At 44.5% G+C, this 19,185-nt stretch overlaps 1 protein-coding gene and 1 non-coding gene across 4 annotated transcripts in view; one reads left to right on the forward strand and one right to left on the reverse strand.

The window, feature by feature from the left end:
* LYRM4 (LYR motif containing 4) overlaps positions 1-12,166 on the forward strand; it is a 174,346-nt gene extending 162,180 nt beyond the window's left edge. For all 3 annotated transcript variants that reach the window (XR_007463062.1, XM_049654921.1, XM_049654924.1), the window contains one exon: positions 11,718-12,166. Coding sequence is in view for 2 of the 3 variants with exons in the window: in XM_049654921.1 (XP_049510878.1) it covers positions 11,718-11,786 (69 nt within the window). In the remaining variant the exon portion in view is untranslated. The remainder of the gene's footprint in view (positions 1-11,717) is intronic.
* A 3,288-nt stretch (positions 12,167-15,454) lies between these two features.
* LOC125908518 (small nucleolar RNA SNORA70) lies at positions 15,455-15,588 on the reverse strand. Its single transcript, XR_007453399.1, has one exon. It is a non-coding gene; the product is annotated as a small nucleolar RNA SNORA70 (small nucleolar RNA).
* Positions 15,589-19,185: the final 3,597 nt, after the last annotated feature.

The raw sequence follows: 19,185 nt of genomic DNA on the forward strand, positions 1-19,185 counted from the left end.
GACCTTCCAGGAGCACAGCTATTGGGCTTCAGGAGAAGCTGGGGTGGATGGGGAAGCGAGTGAATGCTGGGTTAGAGGCCAGGCAAGCACAGCTTCTTAGAGCATCTGGACCCAACACTGCCTCTGAGGTGTTTAGTTCACGCTGGTGTTTTTCTCTCATGTCCATTATGGTGCACTTTTCAACCTGACTTCTGGATGGGGAAAAGACAGAAGAGAGCCAGCTAAGCAAATGTATCAATATATGTCTGACCCCAGTGTTGCTTAAGGTTTAATATCATTCCCAGAAGGTCCCTAAGCCCTGGGAAAGTAAGATGCTATTGACCATGTGTTCTAATGTCCCTGGATCTGATGTGGCACGTCCCCACAGGGATGGGCGCAAAGGAATGCAAAGCAGCTGTTTGAAAGAAAGAAGTAGATCTGTGTCCTGACATGGAATGATGCCAAGCTTGAAAAAAGGCAAGTTGTAGAAAAAAGTGTGGACTTTGACTTCATGTTTGTATCTATTGTCTCCCACCATTTCTTGTGTGAGCCGGGCTTCAGTTGATGAGGTGGAGGTAAGGCAACTGCCATGGCATTCCATCAGAAGCTGCTGGTGGCATTGTTGCAGAGAAACTGTTCTGGCAAACCTGGGTCCGTGAGAGGTATGAGCACAGCAGGGGAGGGAATGCACATTGTCTCAGTGGGGACACTTGATCATTCCTGACTTCTTAACACCAAAAGGCGTCAAACTTATCCTGGTTTTTTTTGTGTTTTGTTTTTAAGTTTTATTTATTTTTGAGAGAGAGAGAGCACATATACGCACAAGTCGGGGAGGGGCAGAGAGAGAGGGCAGAAGATCTGAAGCCAGCTCTGCATTGACAGCAGCAAGTCTGACGTGGGCGCTAGAACTTACCAACCGTGAGATCACGACCTGAGCTGAAGTTGGGCACTCAACCAGCTGAGCCACCCAGGTGCCCCAGACTTACCCTGTGTTTACAAGAAGCCGGTAAATCAACACATTTCACAAGCCTGAATTTTAAAAAAAGAACAAGTGCACCTTCTGGCTCATACTCTGGAAACTTCAGCATTGAGTGCCTTTTCTTTATGACCTCGACTTTGGATCTGCTGTGTTCATTGCCCTGGAAATTGTGAATCTGTTTACAGTGACAGGTGCCTCAAATAATGCTGTCCCCCAAACCTGGAAGCTCACAAAGTGAAGAACCTGTAAAATCAAACCAAGTTGTGTGAGTGACCCTGCTCTGTACCGCTGACCAAGTATGATGCCGTCAGCCATCCGATGAGCGAGACAGAGCCAAACCAAGTGAAATACAGTCAATCCACAAGTCTCTAGAAATAATTGTCCGAAGTGGTGGGTAATCATCTAACTCTGTATTTGTCTTTTTCTCTTCTTTTTTTGTTTTTTGTTTTTTTGGCCACCCTTCACTTTTCAGTTATATTTGCTTAAAGAAAATGTAAAATCAGAATTGAATCAAGCTGCCCCTGACAAAGGGTGCCCCCGAAGGGATAAAATAGCACCTGATCACCCCCACAAAGCATCAAGGATAGTCCTCAGACAAGTGATAAGCACACCGTCAAGAACTTGCTGGTCCCAGCACCGTCCCAGGAATTGTGAGCCTAGTCACTTGCATCACCTTGTCACTAATTAAAGTGGTGCCGGGATACTGGCCTTGCTGCTATGGTTTTGGTGACCTGAAGCACTGAGTTCAGGGGGCTGAGGTGCAGCTGAGCTCAACGCAGGAAGACCAGCACCTCTGGCAGTTTGCCTGGGCTCTGTCACCATCCCAGGGAAGTGCCAGGTTTCACTCTGACGTGATGTTTGGGTCCTGAGTTCTGCCCAGTTCCAAGAAGGGCTTGGTGACTGGCTGCCAGGGTGCTGACGTGCAACATGGTGTGCTTGCCATGTGGGTGCTTTCATCTCACAGATGTGCAATGCTTCACCGCCGCCTCTGGAACACTCCTCAGCGGCTAGCAGAGCGTTTGTATCCAGTGTCCCCACATGGTCAGCTCTGCTGCAGGGGCAGGTGCGGGCGAATATCTGGATATGATAGGCCTGTCTCCTGTTTTGTAACCATCTGCTCACCCCATGAAATGGTTCAGACTAGCAGATAGGAATCATCCTCAAACACCCAGTACCTCTAAAGAACAGATGTAGAAGGATTCGCTGGCCTTCATTAACAGTGTGGTATCCTAGGGGTGCCTGGGTGACTCAGTCGGTTAAGTGTTCAACTTCAGCTCGGGTCATGATCTCACTGTTCATGAGTTCGGTCCCTGCATCAGATTTGCTGCTGACAGCCCAGAGCCTGGAGCCTGCTTCAGATTCTGTGTCTCCCTCTCTCTGCCCCTTACCCGCTCGCATGCACTTTTTCTCTCTCTCTCTGTCAAAAATAAATAAACATTTTTTTAAAAATTAAAAAAAAAAAAAAAAACAAACAGGGGCACCTGGATGGCTCAGTAGGTTAAGCGTCCCACTTCAGCTCAGGTCACAACCTTGTGGTTGGTGGGTTCGAGCCCCACATTGGGCTCTGTGCTGACAGCTCAGAGCCTAGAGCCTGCTTCTGATTCTGTGTCTCCCTATCCCTCTGCCTCTCCCCCACTTGTGCTCTGTCTCTCTCTCTCTCTGAAAAATAAACATTAAAAGATTATTTTTTAAAAAAAGTGTCGCATTCTAGAATGATACTGAAGTACAAAGACCCCTCCCTGCTCCAACCTGGTCTTGTAGTCCATGGCTGTACCTTCTAGAAAGACTATGCCCAAAGAGCACTTGGTGGGTAAATATCAACCGGGGTTTTTGTTTGTTTTTTGGAAAAGTATTCACCCACTAGGGGGAAAAAAACTGATAATTTAAAAATATTAATAATAAATCCTCTTATATGTGTGCTTCTTCTTCACTCAGGGGTGCCAATCAGAAGCAAGAGAACAGTGCCATACACAAACCCTCCCCCACCTCCCTAATGAGAACCTCCTTGAGTGGGACCCAGCCCTGTATATCCTTGAAAGCTAGCCCTGTAGATCTGAGGCCCAGTCTTGTTAGCAACCACTGCCTTACATGTATATTTGTTCAAAAAAAGGACTCACTCCTGCAGAGGGGACAGCATGCTTGTCGAGTTGGGAACCCCTGCTGGCTGCCCATGACTTCAGGCTCTTTGAGACCAGAGTTTTTTGAGCCCCATTACAATAGTTTGATTTCTTTTATTCTGATGGCCTGGGATACAAAAGAAAGAGGCTGTCCCTTGGTGGGCTTTTTAAAAATTTTTTAACTGAACATCAGACATGCAGAAAAACAATGGGATGGCCTAGAATTCTGACAATAGATAAGACATAGGACGACCATATAATTCATCATCACAAATGGAGACCCTTGAGAGTGAAAGAAGGCTCTATTAATAATCACGCTGGGAAAATCGCATAAGCCGGGCATCTGGTCATGCTGATGAGCAGACACACTCCTGCATCTGGGGTGTCTCTTGTCCCCAGAAGCGAGGATGAAACGCATTAACTGTGACATGGAATTTAGAGAAGAGATATGACTTTGTTCACCACTCTGCTGGGAATATTAGAGAAGATAAAAGGTCAGTTCCTCACCACCACCCTCCACATTAGGAATAACCAGTATCTAAAATTCAAGGCTCACAGAGTTGAATGGAGATGGAGCATGGGTGGAGAGAGAGGGAACACAAGAAGATCCATCTGTGGATTTTTTGGACTAATCTTCTTTCTCTGTTGTACATTCAGTTGTGGACTGAATTTACAGAGATCTAGTTTGAATTCTTCAGGCATTCTTCCATTTCATAAAAATGATAGCAAATTCAAAAGCAATAATATTAGGATACTACACGTAACCAGTTTGAAAAACATCTTAGGCTGCTGAATTCTAGAAAGAAAAAGCATATGCATAAAGAGCTGTTTTTAGAGGAAGACCATGTGACCTATATTCGTAAGTTTGGATTTCATAATGCCTCTTACTGCTAAACAGAAAAAAACTGAAAAAATTATAATTTCATGTATCCCTATTTCACTTTGCTTCATTAAGAAGTTATTAGGAAACTAGTATGATAAAAATGGTATATTTGAAAAATGGTTGTTATCACAGTTGCCTTGACTGTGGCAAAGCTGTGGCAGCTACTCTCCATGCTCACTAGAGAGATTTGCTGAACAAGTTTCAGGCAGCATGGAAAGCTGTCTGACATCATCAAAGGTCAGAGGAGGGGTGCAAATGTCCTGTCCGCCTTCCACAGGGCAAGCAGGCAACAGTCAGCAGAACGTATGGTCTGACAGGAGACCAGACGCTAAAATTCTCCTACCAAAGATTCATTTATATTGGTGGCTCAGAGGTTTGGGGGGACCTTCCAACTATCTTAGGAAATATCAGTACCTTAAAAATATGCCTCTCGACTGGGTGTGTCAGGAGGCACTCAAAGGCACAAGGTTAGTTAAGTGCATTTTCTCAAAGGGCCAGCATTATTTGACAACTTGGGAAAACATTTTTATAAAATGAGCATAAATACATTATGGAGGAGAACACACCATTTACATGAAGATCAATAAGGGACTTAAAAGAAATATTTAGTTACCACATCCTCTTCAAGCTAAGCCCCAAAACCCCATGAGTATGATTTTATTTAGTAACTACTTCCATTTGATAGGACCTGCTTCTAACTCTTACTCTGTTCATTTCTCTCTCCTTGGGCTAGTACCAACAGTTTCAGTTGTTTCTCAGAAATGCTTTAATATCTTCCTCATGTTCTTTCTTATTCTTGACATGTATTCATTCAAGTAAACACTAAAGTCATTTCCTCATGTATCTCAAAAAACCCCATTGAGATTTTCATTATCATGTTACACATTAATTAATTTGGCAAAAGATTGACATTTTTATATGATTCAGTCTTTCCATGAACATGGTATATCTTATTTTATTCAAACTCATTTTCTATTTTTTAAGTTTTATAGTTTTCTTTCTTAAAGCCTTACATATTTATTTTTAAGGTTATGTCTAGATGTGTTATTTTTGTTGTTGTAACTGTTGTTACTGTCTTTTCTCATCATATTCTGGCTTTTTATATGTGAAATGGAAGGACGTGCCCATCTAAGCAATTATACTCCTTCCAAATGTGGAAATTAAATACCAAAGATGGCGTTTGCCTATAAAAAGCCTGTAAATTGATGATAATAATGGCATCTTCCTCATAAAGTTGTTGTGAAATAGGAAGAATTCCTAATTGATTTAATTAATTGAATGCTTAGAACAGTGCATGGCACACAGTAAATGCTCATTAAATTGTGACTGTTACATCTCATCATCATTATCATTTTTATTTTTTAGTAGTAATAGCATTATCATCATTAATACTAATAGTGTAGTAGGGGCGCCTGGGTGGCTCAGTCGGTTGGGCATCCAACTTCAGCTCAGGTCATGATCTCATGGTTCGTGAGTTCAAGCCCCATGTCGGGCTCTGTGCTGACAGCTTGCAGCCTAGAGCCTGTTTCGGATTCTGTGTCTCCCTCTCTCTCTGACCCCTCCCCACTCAACACTCAGTAGAACTCTCTCTGTCTCAAAAATAAATAAACATTTAAAAAACTAATAATTTTAAAAATGATGATAATAATAGTAGTAATAGTATAGTCCCTACAATGCCAGAGGTAAGATTTGTCCCTGTTCCCGACCCCCCGTTGTACAGGGAACCATCCCTGCCTGGGTGGTTTTACCATCCTCAGAAAGGGAAGAGAGCAGGGACAGCCCACCCCTTGGCTTCTCCAGCAGAGCCAGGTGTCACCATCTCTCCCAAAACTTTTCAGTGCCCAGGGCACCTCCTTCTCACACCAGACTGCCCTGACCAGCTGGAAGCATCATGGTCCTACTGGTCAGGAAGCTGTGCCCCAGAGCAGAGATGAGGGAAACCAATGAGTCCTCAAGTCCAGCCCAAGAAGCTCAAGTTCAAAAGCAGGAGGTGGTGTCAGACATCACTGACACCCTCTCCACAGTGTGGGTGGGTTTAACAACTACAGAGTCATAGACTTTTACACCCAGAGGGTGAGGAGGCTCTGAGAAAACATCTTTGAGGTCAGGATCTGACACCCTGTGGTATTCCTCTCGACAGCAGACAGGCCATGCACGTAAGTGACATTTACAAGCCCTTACTACATGCCTGGTACTGTTCTTATTTAATCCTCTCAACAACATGAAGACAGTTAATATAATTGAGGCCCTAGGAAGTATCTGGGACAACTGGTACATTTCCTTCAAGTCTTGTATCCCATTTGATTCTCATAACAACTGTGTGAAACAGGCAGGAAGTAGCAGAGGTCCCATTTCAGCCTCCCCACGGCCCCCACCCCTGGCGACTGAGCCCAGCTCCTCTGAGTCTAAATCAGATTGAGATGTGTTGCACGGGAGACAGTGCATTGCTTCAGATGAGTAAGCAATGAAGACCTGAAACGTTGTACTCAATTTTCTTTTCTTGGATCCTCCTTCTTCCTCCCCAGCAGGTTATTTGCCTAATGAGTCTCAGAGCTCATAAGTGTTTCTAGGCCATCCAGCCATCCCATCTACTTGCAGCTGAGTAATCTGTGTATTTTTCTAATGGACTCTAATGCCAACTCCTGTAGTTTATAGAATAGAAGTGTGATCAGCTTTAATGACCAATTTATGCATGGTAATAGTCATATGTGGCTGGCTGAGCCCATCGGGGCTTCTGGAAGGGCTGTAAATTGAAGCTGGTAACTGCACTTCCTCACTTCGTTGACCGGTTCCTCTCACCTGCAGCTCAGAAACGACATGCTCTGTCATTAGCACCACAGCATCCATCCCATGGGGGACTGGCCCCACATGTGTGCTAACACATTTTGTAGCCCAAATAAATACAACAGAACTGTTACACAAACATTTATTGCCTCCCCTCTATAGCTCTCATTGAGATAACTTTTTAATATTTCCTCCCTGTGTGAACTGAATATTTCTCTTACATCTTCTGTAATTGCTCTGGGTTAATCCCTTATAGCCCTGGATTATAGCTTTAAAGTTTCTACTGGGCCAAATTTAAATCATTTGATTTTGCTTAACAGTGAGTAGAGCATTCTTGTTACAATAAAATGATCCTATTGCGATTTTTATTGACTTGCCTTTATCAGTTCCATAATTCCATGGGTAGCTCGCCACCAAAGCACTGCAATAATTACTTACAGATCTGGGTTTCAGAACTGGTGGACGCAGAGCTTTGGTTATAACCAGGGATACTAGACATTGGTATTTTTAGTTGCTGAGTACTTACCGAGCACTTCTACGTGCTTCGCACTGTCCTAAACCATGCTGTGAAGGCAGCTAAGTCAGAGCAAGTAGAACGTCAGACCCTCCTTTCTCCCCATTAGTCATTGATATTCATGCAGAGGAACTGATACAGGTATACAGATACATGTAGTGAATGTTCCCAGGAGAGAGAGTGAGCCCCTTCTGCAGAGGGGACCCAGGAAAGCTTCAACCATTTGCACAAAGTGTGTGTGTGTGTGTGGCAGGGGCGGGAGGGTGGGGGGTAGGCTTTTGTATGGTGGACATGGAACAAACCTTTGTTGGTGGAGGAGTCTGAGCAAAGACCCAAAGTGATTTGGAAAACCCAAAGTGTCATGGCAGTCCATGAGAGGCTCAGTGGTACGTAGGAAGGTGGGCAGATACCAGACAACTGTGACTCTCAGACCAAGGGAGCCTGGACAGATGAAAAGATACTAATTGTTATGGTTTCTTAACGTCATTGATTATAAGATCTGATTTCTTTCTTCCACCCCCGCAAAAGCCATGAAAGTGTTGTATCTGGATGGAGTTTTTTTTTTTTAATTTTTTTATGTTTTTTAATTTACTTCCAAATTAGTTAGCATATAGTGCAACAGTGATTTCAGGAGTAGATTCCTTAGTGCTCCTTACCCATTTAGCCCACCCCCCCTCCCACAACCCCTCCAGTAACCTTCAGTTTGTTCTCCATATTTATGAGTCTTCTGTTTTGTCCCCTTCCCTGTTTTTATATTATTTTTGTTTCCCTTCCCTTATGTTCATCTGTTTTGTCTCTTAAAGGCCTCATAGGAGTGAAGTCATATGATTTTTGTCTTTCTCTGACTAATTCCGCTTAGCATAATACCCTCCAGTTCCATCCACGTAGTTGCAAATGGCAAGATTTCATTCTTTGTGATTGCTGAGTAATACTCCATTGTATATATATACCACATCTTCTTTATCCATTCATCCATCGATGGACATTTGGGCTCTTTCCATACTTTGGCTATCGTTGATAGTGCTGCTGTAAACATGGAGGTGCATGTGCCCCTTCGAAACAGCACACCTGTATCCTGTGGGTAAATGCCTGGTAGTGCAATTGCTGGGTCGTAGGGTAGTTCTATTTTTAGTTTTTTGAGGAATCTCCATACTGCTTTCCAGAGTGGCTGCACCAGCTTGCATTCCCATGGATGGAGTTTTTAAAATCTAATTCATACTTCTTTCAAAATGGGACATATTTGAAGGTTTGCTTTGATTCAAGTTCCCTAAAACCTGAGCTCTTTGGATCGCCCCTCACTCTTCATTCTGCAGTTTTCTTTGGAGCCTTTTATGCAAAGTTGATTACAACTAGGCCACCCCATACCACAGCTGCATTTCTTTCAAGAGAACACCTGTCCCCCAAAGGTGCTATCCTTTAGATTGGGGGGCGAGGAGAACCAATACTATGTTAACTGTGTCCCTGGAGACTTAGTTAGGAACACAGGAGAAAGGCCACACAACAGGTGTTATAGCCTATCCATCAAGAAGGTGGCTGTTAGCACAGTGTCCACAAAGTGAGTTGTGTGGGAGAAGACGTGTTTATTCTGTGGCATGATAAGTGTCCTCCTGGATCTTCAGTCTCCACCAAGAAGACCACCTTTTCTTCCAGGTTACCAGAACACATGGCTGGACACTGGGCCCCTCAGGAGCTCTGAGATGGGTCCTGGAGACCCAGACAAGCATGGCAGTCACAGAGGCTGAGAGGTAGAAGAAACCCATCTGGTTCCACCTCTGTCCAGCATATAAATCCTTCTCCATCCTCACCTCCTCCTTCTTGTACAGAATTGACCACTTCCCAAGGCAGCCAATTCCATTTTCTGACAGCTCTGTGAAAGAGTTCTTCCTTATGCCATATCATAACTTCTGCCTGCCACTAGAGCCCTGAAAAAAACACAGATAAACTCAGCCAAGCATTCATGAAACATGGTATTGTAGACACTTCTCTAAGAGGGGTTCCTGGTAAACCCTCCCAAGATCAATTAAATATAAAACAAGTTCCCAGGTAACTGAATCATTTGAGCAGTTATATAAAATTATTTTTATTAGACATTCCCCAAAAACGTTTTGTTTTGTTTTGTTTTTCCTTTCTGAGTAATTGGTATTTTAGCCTTTCTTCTGAAAAGCATTGAGGGGCACCTGGCTGGCTCATTTGGTTAACCATCTAAATCTTGACTTCGATCAAGGTCCTTGCTTGCTCAGGTCATGATCTCATGGTTTTTGAGTTCAGGCCCTCCATCAGGCTCTGTGCTGAGAGCAAGGAGCCTGCTTAGGATTCTATCTCCCTCTCTCTCTCAGCCCCTTCCCTGCTTGTTCTCTCTCTCTCAAAATAAATAAAAATAAACTTTAAAAATAAAAATAAAAAGCATTGATAGTGGCCCATTTGTCTGTTGAGGTTAGCAAATGAAAATAAAACCATATAGCAGCCAGAGTGGAGAATGCCTCTCTACCTCCCATCTGGAGTAGGGTAAATATGGCTTCCACTCACCCCACAGCTATCTCAGGTCATCAAGAAGAGAGGCCAGACCAGCCTCTGTGCTCCATTCATCATGAAATCCCATCCAGCTAATCTCACCCCTCAAGATGGTTTATTGACTGCGTCATTCAGAGTGTGGTCCACAGAATCCCAGGCCCACCCTTTCCTCTTGCATCAGAAGCTATATGTGTTCTTTATATGGACAAGAGGAAGGGAGACTGAAGACACAGGAGCAAAGCTCATCACTGACTTTTGTTAGGAACTATGCAGAGCACTCATTCCCCACCACCACCACCCCCTCTTTCCCTTTTTTCAGTTGAAGGAATTCATTTGCAGTTAAAATATCTACACAATCATCCTCATCCCCCGAAATCTCCACTCTTATATTTTGGCTTTCTCTTTAAATAATTTGGCTGCTCTGACATCTTCCTTCACTTCCCTCTGGCACCACAATGCTTGTGAGCTACTGGTGCTCCCAAGGCCATCAGGATATCGCTCCGCAAGACATAACCAATGGCATGTGAAAATTCAGATGGTCTGTTGGGATGTCATTGATGAGAAACCACCACTGTACCTTAGTAATGACAATAGAGTATTTAACCATAAATAAGGAGGACATCTTGCCATTCGCAACAATATGGGTGGACCTAGAAGGTATAATGCTGAGTTGGATAAGTCAGACTGAGGAGGACAAATACCAACTGATGTCACTTCTATGTGGAGCCTCAACAACAAAACAAATGAATAAACCAACAAAAAGCATAATCAGACCTATAAATACAGAGAACAAACAGATGGTTGCTGGTCGGGGAGGGGATGGGAAGAATGTGTGAAGGACAGTGTGAGATACGGGCTTCCCATTACAGAGTGAATAAGTCATGGGCATAAGAGGCACAGCATAGGAAATATAATTAGTGTTGCATGGTAACAGATGATAGCTACACTTGTGGTGGGCACAGCATAAGATATAGAGAAGTTGAATCACTATGTTGCACACTTGAAACTGCAAGATTGTGTGTCAACTGTACTCAAAAAAATAAAATAAAATAGAATATTAAAGCAAGATGAAAAAAACCACATGAGGGTCTAGCTTCTGACCCCTGACTGCTGTAGGTGTCTGCTATAGCCATTGAGAGTTTCCCTCATTTTCTCAGAGAGCAAAGACCCCAAATTACCCATAGATAGTGGCCAATCACTCTAAAATCCCTTCTGCACCAATTCTCCATTTTCTAAGAAAGTATCACTTAGGAAATGCTTTTGGAGAAAACTCATGAAAACCCTTTGTTCCAAAGGAAGGACTAGTTATCTGCTGTGGCCCCCAGTTACGGCTGCAGCATCTACCTGGGACAGTGGGAACACCTGGGCATTAACAGAAACACTCACTTTAAGAGGACACTTAGAAAGGGCAGGAAAGACAAGAGGTGAAAGAACACAGACCATGGTCCTCAGCCCCGTCTGGGACAGGCGGTCATATTGCTGGCAGTGCTCTTAACGCAACGCCTATTCTAGCCCAACAAAGACAAGACACATTTCTGTGTTATGCTGAAAGCCTTTCCTTATGGAAGAACCGGTTCTAAAGGAAGGGGGTCCTGTTCAGTGAGGAGCTGCTCTGCACACATCTGGGTGGCTCTCCCTCTGGCCACCAGCCAGGGAACCTGGTGGATGGTCTCAGCCAGCTCAGGACAGCCTGAGAAACAGAGACCACGGCTGCTGGTGCCATTTCTAAAGTGAGAACGAATGACTGGATCTCCGACTTGTTCTCACAGTGAAGGAGGTGGGAATCAAAGGACGCAGGGAATTAGCGAAGGCCAACCTAGTGACTACAGTTTGCCCCGCGATGCAGTTTCCCACAAGCAACAGCCCTTTGGTGGCAGACGTTGGCATTTAAAAGGTTAGAAATGCTCTTTCTGACTTTTCGCAACTAACGGAGTCTTTCTTTGCTTTCAGGTCCACATTGGCCAACTGTATTCGACCGACAAGCTTATTATTGAAAATCAAGAGAAACCCAGGACCTAGGGAGCCAGGACCAGCCACCACTGGCAGCTGTGGACCCCACCTTCAGCATCCATTTTGTGCTTGGGATGCGGGCTCCCAACAGACCACAAGTGGCCTCTTTCTTACATCAGCTTAAAATAGCCTCTTGCTCTGCCCGCCCTGTAAGGAGCTGATAAACTGAGTCTGGTTTCCATTCTTCTTTAGTCTTTAGTGAAAAAGGATGGCTGTCTCCTTGGTTCAAGTGTTCAAATGAAGAGCTGGAGTTCGCTCCCAATACTGCTGTATATTATTGTGTCTCCTCTGCCCACCCCTTTTTGTATCTCATCCCTGCTTGTATAGAGCACCTCCACACTATGTTTCTTGGTTGACAATAAACAGAATTGTCTGCCTAAGTCACCTGACACCAGATACACTCCTCTCGATGAATGCATTTTTTCCTGCCAAGGCAGGTCCTGCAGAGGGCAGTGGGGACCCAGAGGGAGGGTCCCAACCTGAGCTGAGCCCTCCCTTAGTGAAGGTCGAAGTCTCAGCACCCAAGATTTGGGGGGGCAGCAGAGAGTAGGACAGGGTCAAAGGGGTGGAGGGTGCATCCTGCGGTTTTTACTTGGGCCTGATGCAACAGTAAAGGTGGCCCACAGGTGGCCCCACACATGCAAACAAGACACCATCAGCCCCTTCTGCGAACTTGTTTCAAATGCAGAATCTCCAGCCCCATCCCAAATCTTCCAAATCAGAATCTTCAATCTAGCACATCTGGATTCCTCCAGCGCACAGGGAGGCTGAGGAAGGGCCACTCGCAGCACCGCTCCTGAAAGCTGGCTTCCAGAAGCATCCAGAAAATTTCTCAGCATCTCCCTCCCCCTCGGATTCTTAGTGAGAGGTGAGGCACGATCATTTATATCTGCATTTTTAAAGATCCCCTAGTGTTTTTAACATTTCTTAGCCAGTTTGGGGAAACTCTGCCTTTTGAGTATGTTGCAGGTAATGGAGATATTTGTGTGCATTTATCCCTGGAAACACATCAGTTCAAAACATAAAAGGAAGATATTAAGTAACTTTCTTGATTTCCGGGGATTTTATGGGGGACCCAGATACTATCCAAATGATTTTTCACCTTTGTAAACAACACGAAGTGAATTCATTACTTAGGTGTTTCGGTTTGGAACAGACTCATATAAATATTTACGGATCACAGAATCGCTGTGACGGTGTCACTGACCCTGCCACTGACCCACTGCCCCGTCACTTTAATTCTTACAGTCATGTGAGTCAAACAGGAACAGTCTAGATCCACATCCTCTTGCATGGGAAAAGATCATGTCTGCCCTTCTCACCCACAGATTGCAGATTTTGTGGTAATGGTGGATTCAAAATAGATTAACAGTGTGCTCGTTCTGATGGGCAGTACATCTTGTGACTTCAGAAAGCTTTTGCCCATGGATAGTCTTGTACACCTGCACCTTGGTGGGTCTGGGATCTGTCACCGGCCCAGCAGTGTTAGGGCTGCAGCATGGAGCAGAGGGTGAATGTAGGTGATGTGGGTAATGTCCTTTCCCCCTTCAGCTGACTGTCCTCGAGCAGAGTCCCCCAGCCCTGGGATGTGCAGCTCTGGATCAGTTTTTCCACTCTGCATCAGTAGAAAATATAGTCATTCAGCAACAATTGCACCCAACAATGGGGGTAGCTAATGGATGTCACCTCTGATTTATACTTAATTAATTAAAGCAGCTGCTACTTGGAATCCTAAGTCTAGAGTTGAACCTCTCCTCTAGAAGTATCAAGTTACCAGTAGGGTATCAGCTCCATAGGAGACTTCCCCCCAGATTTTAGTCACAGACACAATGGACCAAGCAAACTTAACTTTGTTCTACAGGCCTTAACAGCAGGTCCCTTTTGTGTTAATTAAAGCTCATGAATGCCTTTGAACATGCCAAGCCTTAAAAATAGGGCTAATTTTTGTAACTCAGATAATACTAACTATGCATTAGGAATATATGGAAAGACTTGAAAGAATTGTGTCACACACAATCCACAGACGGGTCTTGAATCTGTACTTCAGGCAGAGCCTTACACTAGTCAGTCCCCAAATCAGAGGACCCAGGGTTGACTCTAGAGCTTTGACTAAAGGGACATGACCATGGTTGTGATCTCTGAAAGAGTTCAGCGTTCCACGTGCTTGACTGGGTCCCACATCACACTCAGCCTCACGGACATCTAGTGTGCTCACCTGTTCTGAAGGAGGAATTCAGGCTGGGGTCTGGAGATCACTTTCCAGTGTCTGCATTTAGCAAATGGGAAATGCCACTATGAGTTAACTTCTCCTGAGGTGAAACCATTGGCCAAACACGGCTATTTTCTAGACCTTCAGAGAGAACACTTGGCTGGTCTGGCTATCATGTTTTAATATCCAGGAAACCTCGTATGACCTAGTGCATGGCTATGTTGTTCTGATGGCTGTTATTCTCTGGACTGTGAAACTAAAAGGAGATCATGGATTTGACGTAGCTGACTTCACCTTCTACTCTGCCCTGCCACCAACAGCAGTTACCTTTTTAACTCCCTTCATTCATAGCCTCACCCACCATGTCCAGCCCCAAATACAACCAGTAGTGCAATCCGGCATTCAGGAGCAAAGGGAACAGGCTGGGGTGAGTCTACAGAGAAGATAAAGTGTCACAGTTGGCTGGCGGTAGAGCCTACCTGGTCCGACCCTCAAATCTGCAGGTGTGAAAAACAAGATCTCGATCATCCCGGCTCATTGGCAGACCTTTTCCACCCACTCCTTTTGCTGATCTTTTCGTTCATTCAGCACTGCCTGCGAGCCAGCGGTGCAGGTGCCAGGGGGAGACCAGTGAACTAGACACGGCCCCTGACCTCACAGAGCTTGCAGTCCAGGGAGCAAATTGAATGAGAAAGGACCAGTCTGAGGAATGTTACAAAGGGTGACATAGAGGTACTCTAGGAGCTGATGGGGTGTATCTGGAAAGCCCTCCCTGAGGTCAGGGGGATTTAAATTTAAGATTAAATGAGGAGTTGGCTGGACAAAGGATGTGGAGAGGAGCTCTCTAGGCGGGAGGAACAGCATATGCAAAGCCCTGAATCAAGGCAGGAAAGTGCTATGCAAGGAACCAAAGGAAGCCCAGGATGGCTGACAGGCAAAGATGAGTCAAAAGGCAGGAACCGCTCTGCTGAAGGCCGTGGGAGCCTTGGCCTGAGGCTCTAAGAAGCTACTGAAGTTTTTCAGCAGGATGATATTTGTATTTGTGTTTTTGGACAGGAAGTAGGATTTATTGGTGGGCATGGAAAGGGATGGGCGGTGCCAAGGTTCTCTTGAGTGCAGAGCCCACCATTTGTCCAAGGGGCCATAATTAGGGATGTGTTTGATGATCCCTGTCTGGGATGAGCCACTTTTCAGCCACCATTTCTTCAAATTCATCCACATTAAACTTAGTAAAGCCCCACTTCTTGGAAATGTGGATTTTCTGGCAGCCAGGGAACTTGAACCTGGCCTTACATAGGGCCTCAATCATGTGCTTCTTGTTCTGCAACCTGCTATGCATGGACATGATGACTCGGCCAACGATGGCCCTGGCCTTTGTGCCCTGGGCCTTTCCAAAGGTACCCTGCATACCTGTCTGGAGCCTGGATTGGAGATAGCATGAGGTCAGACATCAATGTCCACTGGAAAGGGCTGTCCCCAAGGCCCCTTAGGGCAACCCATACAATCAACAGGCTTCATACACTACCAAGGAGGCTACTGCGTGTGGCCATTGCATACTGGGCCCCTGTGGGGAAAGAGCGCAGTCGGCTTAATTGGCTGCAGATGATGTTTGTATTTCTAAAAGGTAACATTGTTATAAGGGGACTAGACTGGGAGAGATGTAATGAGACCAACTTTTTTGGGGGGTGGGGGAAGGGTTAGATTGAACACTAATCCAGGAAAGAGATATGGTGACAGTTGCAAAGTAGAGTCAACATCACTCTGAGAAGAACTTGCTTCTGCTCAGCTGCTCTCCCAAGGAGGTGGGAGACACGTGGAGCAGAGACGCCCAGCTGAGCCTCCCAGCCAGGTCTCGCTTAGATCAGTCAGCTGCAGCCAACCCTCAGGTATGTGATACATAAATTATTGTTTAAGGCACTGCGTCTTGGGTAGTTATGGAGCAATGACAAACTACTACAGAGAGCTAGCTAGTATAATAGTTTATCACTTTAACAGGGCCACATAGCAAATCAGAAGGTAGGTAGACAAACTTGGTAAAAACTGTGCATCTCCCATGTAGAGTCATTTCCACAAGTACCTACAGAGTATAGGTGTCATGTCTCCCAACTACTGGACCCCATCAGTGTGTACATTAAGAACAGAACAAGACCAAAAAAAGAAAATAGAGTCAACAGGACTTGGTAATTGAATGTGAAGTGGAGACAGGGTGTCAGGGGAGTCCAGGAGGGCTCCCAGGTTTGGGGCCTGAGCGACTGAACAGATGTTGGACACCTGCTAAGACAAGACAGGAGTGGGCACTATCTAAAGCTTTCTCCTCCTGCCAGTTTCAAACAACTTCAAGTTCAAACAAAAAGCTAGCAACTACAAATGTATCTTTTACTTCCAAAGGTTGAAAATATTATTTCGGGGTTTTTTTTCAAACAAAACAAAATCCACTGGAAGAAAACAATTTAAAAGACCCTAATGAAGAGATTTTATCCATAGCTCTCTGTAGAATAAATATACTCCTTCCACAAGGAAAGCCTATAGATAAATATTATCACTGGGGACAGGAGGAGTAGGGAGAAATGTTTCTATATTTTGCAAAGGGTGATATAAGATCAAAAGAAAAAAAGGCTCAGGAAAGTTGGTCTACATATTCTAAGAAGATGGTACTTAAAAAGGCAATTAGGGGCAACTGGGTGGCTCAGTTGGTTGAGCGTCCGACTTCGGCTCAGGGCATAATCTCACAGTCTGTGAGTTTGAGCCCTGCATCAGGCTCTGTGCTGACAGCTCAGAGCCTGGAGCCTGCTTTGGATTCTCTGTCTCCTTCTCTCTCTGCCCCTCCCCCACTTGTGCTCTGTCTCTCTCTATCAAAAATAAATAAATGTAAAAAAAAAAACTTTTTAAATAAATAAAAAGTATGCAACTAAAGTGCACAGCAAAATATCAGCAAGTATACAGAAAGAACACAAATACATTTCATAACAGAATAAGGTGCTTTTGTTTGTTAAGTACTTCACACAAACTGTTAGTAGCTTTCTAGATTAAAGGATATCACAGTTACTGAGGCCAGGCTATAAATATAGCAGCAGCTGAAGAAATGATAAGCACTCAAAACACAGGAGAAAGCATTTCCTACACCAAGAATGATGTTCTCTGAGTTGGCCACCCTTCTTCCGGACCTACCCACAGTCACAAACAAAAAGTTCTTTGGTAAACATACAGAACCCAGATGACCAATTCTCGACTGAAGACAACCATATGGACTAAGAACATTTTCACAATTCAACCCGTTAAACTGTGCCGTTGGCTTCAGTGGTCCAGTGTGTGATTCACATGCCACGAGAGGCGGCCACAGTTTCTAGATCGTTGGAACAGACACGTCTGGGGAGGTCATGCAGGTGAGGGTGGGGAAGCCCATGCAAATGTTTGTTATGAACCAAAGAAACAGCCCACAGGAACATGTGCTCTGCACATCCAGGTCAGCAGATGCCTCAACAATAATCTAGTATTTGCTAATTGTCACAAAAGGATCTAGAAAAAAGCTGGAACTTGGTAGAGAAAGCAATGATTTGTGTATGCTGCAGCAGGCTTTTCCTGTGACAGTTTGCCCATTGCCTGGATGGACAGTGGCTCACCTCGCCTCTGAGAACAAATAAAATTGTTGCTTTTCAATCTTTCTGCAGCCCTTCTTTGTACTTCAGAGAACCATTCATGAAAATTGCTTCTCATGTTGAGATCCCATTTGAGGAGTGAGATAGATACTCTGGCTCTTGCTCAAGGGCAAAGTTTTAAGTCCAAAGACCCAGAAGGAGAACTCGCAGAAATAAATCTGACTGTGCTCTTTACCTCGGGGGACCACAGACACCACAATGGTGACAGCAATCTTGCTGTCTTGAAATTTGACCACACAATCGTTGACACCAATAAAGCTGGAAATTGCACTTGTTGGTGTCTTTCTGAACCGATTGGTCTCAGACTCAACACACCTGTGCTGACCATTGTGGCCATGTCGATCATTAAACATTCTGGCTGCTTCTCCCAGAGAAGTTGAGTTTCTGGGGATCAGGAGGCCCAGCAGGAAGACAGCTTCCTACTCCAGTGATAACTGTTCTCAGAATGTTCAATGGTACTAAACCCTTTTTTTTCACCCCAAAGTTACTTTATTTACTTTGTCTGAGAGTATCACTTAAATGGCTGTCAATTAAATATCGCTAAAACATTCTGATAGAACTTCCCATCAGTTACCAAGTGACTTCATGTGACTTCATCTGTCTTGAACACAGAGACAGTTTAATAACAATATAATTGGTTTGGTTTTTAAATTTTTTTTTTAACGTTTTTATTTATTTTTGAGACAGAGAGAGACAGAGCATGAACGGGGGAGGGTCAGAGAGAGGGAGACACAGAATCTGAAACAGGCTCCAGGCTCTGAGCTGTCAGCACAGAGCCCGACGCGGGGCTCGAACTCACTGACCGCGAGATCATGACCTGAGCTGAAGTCGGCCGCTCAACCGACTGAGCCACCCAGGTGCCCCTAATTGGTTTGGTTTTTAAAGGAATATTTAACTTAGGTACATCTATGTGAAATACACAGCACACATAGGATATAGGATCAAGGAATACAATGTTAATGCCACGTGTCTTGTCAAGATTTGCCATGTTTACTCTCCCACTCATGCTTCAAACATGTAACATATTTAGGACTAATTTGCCAAATTTTAGCATGTATTTTAACTTTAAAAGCACATCTTGGGGCGCCTGGGTGGTTCGATGGGTTGAGCATCCAACTCTTGATTTCAGCTCAGGTCATAATCCCAGAATCATGGTATTGAGTCCTGCATTGGGTTCTGCACTGAGCATGGAGCCTGCTTAAGATTCTCACTCTCTCACTGCTCCTCTCCTTAGCTTGCATTCTGTCTCTCTAATCTAAAAATACTTTAAAATTTTAAAAAAAAGTTGTTAATGTTTATTTTTGAGAGAGAGAGAGAGACAGAGCATGAGCAGGAGAGGGGCAGACACACACACTCACACACACACACACACACACACACACACACAATCCAAAGTAGGGTCCAGGCTCTGAGGTGTCAACACAGAGCCTGACTCGGGGCTTGAACTCACCAACTGCAAGATCATTACCTGAACTGAAGTTGGATGCTGAACCAACTGAGCCACCCAGATGACCCTTTTAAAAATGTTTTTCAATTAAAAAAA

Source organism: Panthera uncia, assembly GCF_023721935.1.
Source record: "Panthera uncia isolate 11264 chromosome B2 unlocalized genomic scaffold, Puncia_PCG_1.0 HiC_scaffold_25, whole genome shotgun sequence".
In the NCBI taxonomy this organism is placed as follows: domain Eukaryota; kingdom Metazoa; phylum Chordata; class Mammalia; order Carnivora; family Felidae; genus Panthera; species Panthera uncia.